Raw genomic sequence first — 11,001 nt, forward strand, 5'->3', positions numbered from 1 at the left:
GAGAGAGAGAGAGAGAGAGAGAGAGAGAGAGAGAGAGATTGTATGTTTTTACAGCCGCTGCGCAGAGTGTTATTTCCTACAGTCCTTGAAATGAACACGCATATTTTCACTGGTAGTGTTGGGGGTATATAATTGGTCTTCTTCCGTGTTTACCTGAAGCTGTAGGGAGTGTCTCTAGCGGGAGGTTTTCGATGAACCAAACGAGCTAACAACGAATGTGTGTGTATGTTTGTGTGTGTGTGCGTGTTTTGTCTTTTTCCGGAGAACTTATGAAAAGGAAAGAAAAACAAGAATCGAAAAGTTGTGACGGAGAGACGCAAAGTTTTACTTTTACTGTAACACAATGGGATGTTGTAGTAGCACAGAGGTGAGTTGCAGTTCATGTGCTGGAGGTAATGGCTGACTCTCTTCACAGCGCCTTTCGAGGGCATTGCAATGTGACATCTTTTTCAGCAGCAGCACCAACTGTGGCAACTCTTTGTCTTCAACTCCTCAGTAGTTGGTTGTTTGCCTGCTGAGGGGAGCTGCACAAAGAGAGAGGCGCTCACAACAAAAACAAGCTCCAAAAGAATAACTGTCTGTCTCTCATGCCTCGGCAGGGTGATCGGGACTGGAAGCCGACGGAGAACCGCAAATACACGGATATACCATGGCTCATCATATTCTCACTGTTTTGCATTGGCATGGTACGTCTGGATGATGATGATGATGGCAATGATGACTGCTGCTTTTGTTCAGAGCTCACCTGTTGCATTACCTGTTGCTATTGAAAATACCAAATTCTCAAGGCAAGACTTTAGTATTTTGCCTTGTAGGACCAGTTAATCAACTGTTGCACGCTAGATTTGATATCCCTGCGTTGTTCCAAAGAAATAACCTTTACACACACTTTTTACAAGTGAACTTAACAAATGTTGTTAAACTGGTTGTGCTATGAGTGGTAAACCTTCAGTATGAAATGTATAGATCACCTTTATCATTTTCCTGGAAAGTGTAGATTCAAAGTTTAGAAAAATACATGACTTTACTGACATTGTTCCTTCTTAAATTTTGTAAGTGAAAACATCTAGTGGTGCTTAACAACTGCAGTGATTTTCACAGTGATTTATATTCAATAGATGGATCAGATATTGTATGTGGAATGCTGAGTCACAGCTGGACTTAGTTTCAGATTGAATAGCACCAAGGTAATGTTTCTGGCAAGCAAGAGAGTGTCATTGTATAAAAACCCTAACAGGCCTAGTGAAAACACATTGTTTTTACCCTACGTGGCTGTAAAATCCTAACAGATACTGAGAGAACTGCCCATGCACCAACATTCAGAGAAAAACAGGATGTACTTGGGTGAAGACTCTTCATAATTCCATAAAATTCTCAGCATTGCTTCCCTTCTGCTTTGCAGTTCAGCATTGGACCCTAACAAGTGCCTTAATAGTATTCTGCTAACTGTTCATGTCCTCTTCTGACATCTGTGTCTGCAGGCCTTAATTTGTGGCTTTGCCATCGCCACAGGAGGTGCCTCCCGCCTCGTCTCTGGATATGATAGTTACGGCAACACCTGTGGCCGGAATAACACCAACAAGAAGATTGACGGAGTGCCGCTCAGCGGCGCTGACATGACTGAGAAAAAGTAAATATGTCTGCATTTTAATCATTCGATCTCAGCTATTCTATGTCTCAGTCTAAGTATCGGAGTCTTTTCATGTACTTAATTCAGAACAAGAAATTCTTGATTTGTGTCAGATTTTTAATATTTCTGTCTTTTTCTTGACTTCCAGAGCTGCACAAGCTGGCAGCTTTTTCTCAGTTCTGAGTTTTTCTTACACGACTGTCTCCACCGTGGGACAATAAAGGAAATTTCTATTCTGTAGAATATTTGGGGCTGGAGGTTACCACCATCCCACAGTCTGAAGGCCTAGCTTCAGGGGAACAAAGGCCAATGCTTTATTGATGGGCTGATTGCCCATGGAGGCTTTGGAGGGAAAAAAAAAAGAAAACGGGCATTTCAGCAACAAAGCAGAGTCTGTCTGATGGGGTAGCAAATGTCAACATCTTTAAGTTTCTGCCCTCGTTAACATGGCAACCATAAAATGAATTTTTATCAGAGAAATTTGTCTTTTTTGTTTCACATTCTCAGATGTTGCAGTTGTGAGCAGTTTTAAAATTAAAATACCATTTTGTTTCTTTTTTTGTTGTTTGTTTTATTTTTTTAGGTACGTTTTCTTTCTAGAGCCTTGCAAATTTGACGTAATCAACAGGAAAATCAAGTCCATTGCCTTGTGCGTCTCCAAATGTCCAGCCACAGAACTGAAGACATACAAAGAGTTGAAAGATTTTGCGCTCAGTAATGGTGAGTAAATTATCAGAAGTGGGATTATCTCAAGTTAAATATCTAAGGTTAAATGTCTAAGATCTTGTGTTGTATTCAACAACATCGCTACTAAGGACAGGTCATTTTTTCCTTTTCTGTTTTGGGAACATTGGTTACTGAGTAGAGCTGGGCAACATAGCTGAAAAACGTATCATGAAGAATGTATCAATTATTGATATGTTGTTTTTTTTTTTGTCTAAATATCTAAAATACTTTTGACGTTAGCTTTCCTGTATCATCCTTAGTTTCTTCGTGAGCTGTTGCACTCGTATTCTTCTTTCACTCCACACTTTGGTTTATTTTGAAGCATTTATATGGCAGGTAGCAAAACCTGAGCATGTAACTGTGCAAGTTACTCAACAGGTTGTTGCTAGGTAACCAGTGAGTGAGTGAGTTAGCGGATGTCACTCACCTTGTTGAGCTGGCCATGAAAGGTTGAGCGATTAGGTCTTTCCTCTGCTTACGTCTCCCAGAATTGAACGCTCTTTTCATTGAGGAAATGATTGAATATACTATTTGATGTATTTTCTATTGATACTGATCATATGTCTATCATTACTGATTTAATAATGCCCTGCCTTACAGCTCAAATAGACTTTTTAATGATGTTTCTGGACATCTCTTGAAATGTCCACAACATGGAGGCCTAAATAATCTGAAGACACTCTTTCTTATCGTAACTGTCTTTCTTTTGAATAATTTACTTGTTTTTTTTCTGTTGTTAGGGTCTAATCTCTGCTCCTATGAGCTTACTCCAACAAGATATGACAGCAGCAGTGACAGATTCTTAAAATGTCCAAAACTTCCCGTTCCACAAAGGTGAGTCATTTCAATGCTTTGGGTTTTTAAAAAAGATTTTTCTTTTTTTACACTACAATCAGCAGCTTACAAAAGCGTTCATACCCATTGAACTCTACGTTTATGTTGCGTTACATCGACAAACTTGAGTATTGACATCATAGACATAGAACATCACAAACTAGTGTTGGGTGGTTTGCTATAACGTGTCCCTTTTTAACATTTCTTCAAAATTTTCCAAGATGCTGTTTGTTTACTAATGTTCTATGACGTAGGAGTTTCCAACCCAGGTCCTCGGGGCTCACTGCCATGTTTTAGATGTGACCCTGCTCTAGCGCAACTGATTGAGTTGTCAGTGGGTTGACAAATAAATGCTGTGAAGTTTGAGGTTGAAACATGATGAAACGGGGAAATGTTTAAGAGGTATGAATACTATTGCAGGGTAATTTATACACCAATATGGAGTTGACATGTTACAAAAACAATGGAACGGTTCAATGTGAATAATTTCGATATTAATATTGGACTTTCAAGATAGAAACGGGGATTCAAGTCAATTTTAATCATACATTTGTCCTGTCCAGCTAGGGGAAATGTAAATAGATTAAGTGGAAATCATGTGTGTTGTGGCTGACCTGACGTCCCGAGGAAGAGAAGCACGGCCACCCAGTAGACCCAGAACATCATGAGGCCGAGGAAGGTCCAGAAGGGATAATGATTGCTTGATGACTTAAAAATGACAAGTAAAATTATTGTCTCCATTACTTTTGTTTTCAAATAATGTTTTTCTCCTCCTTGTTTTCAGTAATGCTGTCCCCATCTTCCACCGCTGCATCCCTGTGGACATCAGCTGCTATGCTGAGTTCGCCCAGGCTTTCATCACATTTGTTGGTGACAACACTGTGCTGCGGCGTGTCATTGCAGGAGTGATCACCAGCAAAGAAATCATCATGGGTCTTTGTGTTCTGGCTTTTGGTATAAAACTGTTTTTTTTTTGTTTTTTGTTTATCTGTAACATGCATCATATGTAGTGGAACCTTTAATCGGTTATGAAAGAAGACATACTCGTGAGGTTTGGTTTGCTGCTGTCCCACTGCTCAGTTCTAGATGCTTATTGGGATTTTAGCAGGAAGGAAATAGTTGGCAGGGAAACTATTTTTGGTGCGTAAAGGGGGAAAACAGGAAGTGTCTGAGTGGTTACAGATGTTAGATCCTAAACAGTTAATCCTGTAGGCAATCATTTAATATCTGCTTTGAGTTCTTCTGCTGGTACAGCAGGGACGATGGGTCAAATCTTTGTCCGGTTTTATCTTTTATTTGATTCGTCTGGTTTGTTTCTCAAGAGAGAAATTATTGCAAGACAACATTTTGTTTCTTGGTTTTAGAGAGACGTTTGTCATTGACTCTTAATATGTCAAACTCAAAGTCTGGGGGCCAAATTCGACCCCCCCCATAACTTTTCATGTAGCCCTCTAGGCTCTACAGGGACACAACTGGCCCTTTGGGGACATTTGTTATCTTGATGTGGCACATAACGAAAATGAGTTTGAGACCGCTGCTCTGTTTTCAAAGTAATTCAGGTTATTTGCCCGACAATAGACGCATTTATCATGGGGTTGTGACCAAGTATTTTAACTTTGGTTTTAGAAAGGTATACACAACAGACAGATGTTTTTTTAAAGTTTATTTTGGGTGAACAAATTTGCATTTATTGTAGAACAGATTGGAAGAGCCTGAATTTGTTGATTTTTAGTTTAAGCATTTAAGCTTTTCTCCAAAGGACATTGAGGTTTCCCATGTAGGTAGCAGCAATTTGTATTTTTCTTACTCCTGGGGGTCCACACTGGTTTAAAAGCACGATACTAAAATATTTGCTCAAATGATCAACCTATTTAAACATCTGACTTGAACTGTACCATTGCAGCCATGTTTTATGTACCACAAAGAAAATACTCTTGTGTGTGTTCTACGTTTTCTCTCCTTTTATCCAGTCTTGTCCCTGATCATGACGGTTGTTATTCGTTACATCTCTAAAGTGCTGGTTATAATTCTCACAGTTCTGGTAATCATCGGCTCAGTAGGTAATTTGTTTTACTCTGTTACTCAGTTAAAATGACTCACAAAATGCTGCAGTGCATTTTGTTTTACCTTTGTTTTCCAGCTCAAACTTTGCATGCATTTGACCTTTTTCAGGTGGGACAGGTATCCTCTGGTGGTTGTACGCGGACCAAAGACATGCCCTCAGCAATAACAGCACAAGTGTGTTATGGAAAGAAGTGGCTGGAGACAACGACAAAGCTTTGCTTGTTTATTCTATTGGTGCTACTATTTTCACAGTATGTATTTCCACAATTGGTAGACTTTTTTTTTTTTTTTTGTAGAAAAAAAATACATAATCATAATCAGGATGACACTAAATACTAAAATGCAGTGATTTTTGTAATAATATTGTGAAAACCTTCGTGTTATGCACATTGTTAGCCACCTGATCCATTCTAGAAAAGTGTAAGGAAAACCCTGTGTTTAATCTTGCAGGTGGTGCTGCTGCTGCTGATGTTTTTCTTGAGGAAGCATGTGTCTGTCACCATCAGCCTGTTCCATGTGACAGGTAAAGTGTTCACCAGCCTCCCCACGTTGTTCCTGCATCCCTTCTGGACCTTCCTCGGCCTCATGATGTTCTGGGTCTACTGGGTGGCCGTGCTTCTCTTCCTCGGGACGTCAGGTCAGCCACAACACACATGATTTCCACTTAATCTATTTAGATTTTTGAATGTTCCTCAGTAAGTCATTTCTTCTAAATTCCCATGGTCTTTGATACCATTCCCAAACAAACAGACTATTAAGTGTGCGCCATTTAGTTGGGCTTTTGTGTCATGACTGAACTCCCACATCTGGAATCCTGTGGCAGTCTCATGATGTGGAGAACAAGTCAATGGGCTTTCTCAATTCATCTCCCACTTCTCCTTTCTACTGGGAAATGGTCAGAATGAAAACAAAAGACAAACTCAGAAAAGCTGATGAATCAAATTTATGCCTTATTTGTGTTTTGGGGCTTTTTTTTTTTGTTTTATGGAAGAGGTGTTTCATTCCTTATTGACCTCCGTTTGTGCTATATTAAAACCTCAAAGTATGAATTTTAGTTACAGTAAATGTGGATCGACTTTATCAAGTGGAGAAAAGTTTGTTTAGTGTTGCTGGGGGAAAAAAAAACAAAATCACTACAGAGGATGAGAATATGTAGGGCATATTTTTCTTTGCATTCATAATTGCTTATTTGTACAAAAGTGCTTTTGGGACCGAGAGAAGCATAAAAGGTTGGTTTTGTGTTTATGGAAGCATTCTTCACATGGATTATTATCCAACTGAAACACCAGATGAGCCGTTTTGAGTTTTCTTGCTGAGTCTGTCAATTTTTTTCTATTTAAGTTCTCAAGGCTTCATGATACCATGCAGTCTAACAAGAACCTGTGGAACAGAAACGGGCCCAAAGCATTTAAGATCCTCCTTCGGACCAAAGCAAACAACACTAAAGGTGTACAAATAATTAAGACCTTACACCTAAAGCAAACCGTTTCTATTCTGATCATTGTCGCACTTTGCAAACTTCACTTGTTATCGTGAAGTCAGTAGCATGGAAATTAATCAATTTCCATGCTACTGAAATTGATTAAAAAATCATCAATTTCAGTAGCATGGACAAAAAAAAAAATCTTATATCTGTATTGAACTATTTAGGTATTTGTAACAAGGATAAACTGATGTAACAAATTAAATGCAGTGTTATTGATAAGAGATTTATTTTCACAAAGTACTCATATAAAAAAACCTTAACCATTGAGGGACATTATGAATTACAATTTTAAAAATGACATTGTAAAAATGATTAATCAGTTTCACACAACCAACTGGAATCTCTTCACTTTGTTAAAATGCTTTAATGTGTATTATCTGTCCTATTGAATTTTAAAACCTAACTTTATCATTATTTTTGTCAGTTTCTGTTTGTTTATCACTGTTCCAATTGGAAAAGAGCAGCTAGTGTCTCTGCAGACCCCACACATCCTGGACACAAATTGTTGAAACTTTTACCTTCAGGCTGGTGCTACAGAGCGCAAAAACCAGCTCCCGCAGCGACAGTTTCTTCCCCCAGGCTGACTCTCTGAACACAATATTCACTTTGCTGCATTCCGTTTATTACTCAGGGAAGCAGAAAGTTTCCAGCTGCTAATCTAAAATTCCTATGTACTCTAAAGTAAAACAAAAAAAAAGAAAACATGTCCTGCAGTTTCAAGTGACTGACAAAGATAAGAGAACAATCAAAGATGCATGATAGGAAATGAATGTTAGATGGGCAAAACTTTCCAGGAGTTTTGAGGGGAAAGAAAATCCACCAATGGGCAAACTGCTCAGTTCTTGTCAACTGTAAAGCTTGTTTTGTCCTCCAGGATCTCCTGTAAAGAACAACTCCACAGGTGTGGTTGAGTACCAGATGCAGGGGCCTCTTCAGTACATGGTGTGGTATCACCTCGTTGGTCTCATCTGGATCAGTGAGTTCATCCTTGCTTTCCAGCAGATGACCATCGCTGGAGCGGTCAGCACTTATTTTTTCACAAGGTAGGAAAAGACCCATGTTTCCAATTTATTTTAACTATATCTAAAACCAATATTCAACCAGTAAGTGTAAAATAGCTTCATTGGCAAAACATACAAACTAGAGGGTGTTTGCAATAAACGGATAAAAAAAGAATTACTTTAAATGGCTAAAAACTTCTAACACTACAAATGTCCATTTTTGGTTGAAAGGTCACATCATGACATTTCTGGAGGAGACATTTGTCTAATTTGTCTTCAGCACGTCTCTGCTAGAAGGGGCAGGAAAGTCACAGCCCCAGAGGATCACGCAGTCACCACCTTGCTTTACTGTAGACATGATGTTCTTTTCATTCCTCCTCCTCCAGACATACTGCTGCCGCTATGAACTAAACACCAATATAACTTCAGATTTTGCCCATGAGCCTACTCTGGAATGATTTTTTGGAACCACTGTATGCTGCATGAATTCAATTAACATTGTCTTTTTATGTGTGACTGAATTTAGGGACAAGGATAACTTGCCACAATTTACGGTAGTTTACTCTTCAATTAACACCTTGCGCTACCACATGGGCACTGTGGCAAAGGGATCCTTCATCATCACACTGGTTAAGATCCCTCGTATCATCCTCACGTACATCCACACCCAGCTCAAAGGAAAAGTGAGCCATAAACCTTTATAACCAGATTGTGCAAGTTGACAATGCGTGCATTTTTATGCATATCTGCAAGCTAGGATTTTATTTTATATATTGTGTGTGTATATATATATATATATATTTTTTTTTTTCATTTTCCAGGAAAACGCTTGCGCTCGTTGCATGTTGAAAGCCTGCGTCTGCTGTCTGTATTGTCTTGAAAAGTGTCTGGCATTCCTAAATCAAGTAAGTGGCAACGGGGATATGAGGACAGAATATACAAGATTTCACAAAAGCCATTTTGTTTTTGTACAATTTAACAAAGCAATTGTTGACTTGTTTCAGAATGCCTATACAGCAACGGCCATCAACAGCACCAACTTCTGCTCTTCGGTTTGTGATGCTTTTAAGCTCCTGCTTGAGAACGCGGCCCAAGTGGCAGTCATTAACACAGTAGGGGACTTTGTCCTCTTTATGGGAAAGGTAAGATGCATCACACATTTGTTTTTTATCTTTTCTCTTTTTGTGGCTAATTTTGTTAATCGCACATTTTGGATGCAGTTTGACAATATCCCATGGTGAGTTTCAGTTCTCTTCTCCCTAAAATTTATTTCACCAAGGTAAAACCTAAATTCTCCTAAAACAAGCTTCCACACTCTCATGAGTCTTGTGACATAACAAAACAGCAATTTAACAGATTTCTTTTTAATAAATTATATTATGGTTATTTTCTTGATGTTTTTCTTCAGTGAGCTTATTCTTTGGTGGGAAAACACTCTCCCTTACCCAGCTGGGTTTAGTGCACATTTGTTAATGTAAAAAATGTAACACTGCGTGGTCCTTTTAAATAGTTTACGATTCTAAACATAAATTGAAAATGCATTTTGAAATGAAAAGGGAGCAGGGTTGACTTTAAGAAAATCAGCGTCATCGTTCAACTTCTCCATCTGTTCGCTGTTTGGCCCGGTACAAACTCTACCAGAGGAATCCAAGTCAATGGGAGAAATCTTGGATTTTAGTCGAACAGAATTGCATAGGAAGATGACAGCCAGGTTAACTTGACACTATAATGTTTAACTTTGTATTCAAACATGATGTGAACTGACAGCGTGCGCTTCCATCTAGTGGGCAAAATGTATATTTGTTCTGTCCCTGTTGAGAAACCTCTAATCAAGAACTTGTCTGTCAGGTTCTAATAGTCTCCTGTACAGCTTTTGCGGGCGTCCTGGCTCTGAATTACCAACAGGACTACACCGTCTGGGTGCTACCTCTCCTCATCTCCTGTCTGTTTGCCTACCTCGTGGCCAACTGCTTCCTCTCTCTGTTTGAGAACGTGGTCGACGTCCTCTTTCTCTGCTACGCTGTGGACAAAAAGCACAATGACGGCAGCTCCGGGCGACCGTACTACATGGACAAGGAATTGATGGTGAGGCGGCTTATTGAGTGCCTGCGAGTTATTGTCATTATAATTCCATGGTTCAGTAGCTAAACATGTTTTAGCTTCAGCTCCCAATGAGTCATGATAGCCCAAGGGGGAAATCTTACTAAAATTCACTGATACATTTTAGACTCTAGAGAAAATTCACTATTGAAGGTCTGATATTCAATGGTGAAATTTCATAAAAATTCCTATCTCATTGGGAGCTGAAGCTAAAACATATCCATCTATTGCTGTGATAGGTACAAGTGAAATAGCAATTTACCTTACAGATAAATTAGAACTGAGCTTCAGCATTTTATTGTTGTTGCTTCATGATTTGCTAAAATAACAGTATAATAAAAACTTAAACATTCAGTCTGGATATGCGTGGAATTTTGAATTGGAAAACTGGTGTTGACCCTGAACTTGATTCTCATAAATTGAGTTTAATGTAATTTGCTTTTTTGTTAAAATTCCAGGAGCATATTGAGGAGAGCAGTAAAATGGGTAAATACAAGTCGCCAGAGGGAGCGGGACGGGAAATGAAGCCCATGGTGAGTAGAAAAATCATCATGTGATGTGGGGATTGTTGTATTTCTAAGTAAATAAGTACTAAATGTGTTGTTTTTTTTGCCCATCTTGCAGAGAGGTGGAGGGACTTCAGCTTGACCAATTATCTAACCACAGTGTCATAAAAGCTGCTTAAAAAAGCTCCTGAAATGCGCACAGTATGACAAGAATGAAGCCTGGCTTACCAGTAACCAGCATCAAATTCAGAGGCTTCAGCAGGATTTACGATGCATTTTGGACAGAAGCTCTGAACAGATACAGCTTTTATAGATTTTACCGTGTTTTAAAGTTGTAAAGACAGGGATTTTCATAAAAACTGAAAACTAATAGGGGGGAGAAGAGATGTTTTTAGCTTTGTTTTAGTCATTTGATGAGTTTTGGTTTGTTTTTCCTTTGCTGCCATATACTGTATTTGCTTTTGTTGCTTTTTAAAAAAATATGAAATTCAGTACTTTTTAACTCATTTATATGTTTTGTTTTATATGTCAAGGTCAACAGATGTATTAACACTGGTGTCCAATAATGCATTGATTTTGTTTGGTTTTTAAATGGGTTGCCTAAATAAATCTTTTTAATATAAAACTGTTTTGTTATTCTGCTTCGCTGTCCTC

General features: G+C 38.7%; 1 protein-coding gene across 1 annotated transcript; it reads left to right on the forward strand.

Moving 5' to 3' along the window:
* The first annotated feature begins 109 nt into the window (after positions 1-109).
* On the forward strand, positions 110-10,771 carry LOC103467304 (choline transporter-like protein 1). Its single transcript, XM_008413564.2, has 16 exons — positions 110-367; positions 600-686; positions 1,482-1,630; positions 2,214-2,350; positions 3,097-3,190; positions 3,975-4,144; positions 5,161-5,250; positions 5,363-5,505; positions 5,705-5,891; positions 7,615-7,783; positions 8,268-8,424; positions 8,563-8,646; positions 8,746-8,883; positions 9,590-9,826; positions 10,300-10,374; positions 10,466-10,771. The coding sequence occupies exons 1-16, from the start codon at positions 344-346 to the stop codon at positions 10,487-10,489; spliced, it is 1,965 nt and encodes a 654-aa protein (XP_008411786.1). The 5' UTR covers positions 110-343; the 3' UTR covers positions 10,490-10,771.
* The last annotated feature ends 230 nt before the right edge of the window (positions 10,772-11,001 follow it).

The sequence above is a fragment of the Poecilia reticulata genome, linkage group LG1 (assembly GCF_000633615.1).
Source record: "Poecilia reticulata strain Guanapo linkage group LG1, Guppy_female_1.0+MT, whole genome shotgun sequence".
In the NCBI taxonomy this organism is placed as follows: Eukaryota; Metazoa; Chordata; class Actinopteri; order Cyprinodontiformes; family Poeciliidae; genus Poecilia; species Poecilia reticulata.

Coding starts and splice junctions, on each gene's coding strand:
- LOC103467304 (XM_008413564.2), top strand. CDS start 344: ATGGGATGTTGTAGTAGCACAGAG. Junction 687..1,481: donor CACTGTTTTGCATTGGCATG/GTACGTCTGGAT, acceptor CTGTGTCTGCAG/GCCTTAATTTGTGGCTTTGC. Junction 9,827..10,299: donor ACATGGACAAGGAATTGATG/GTGAGGCGGCTT, acceptor TTAAAATTCCAG/GAGCATATTGAGGAGAGCAG.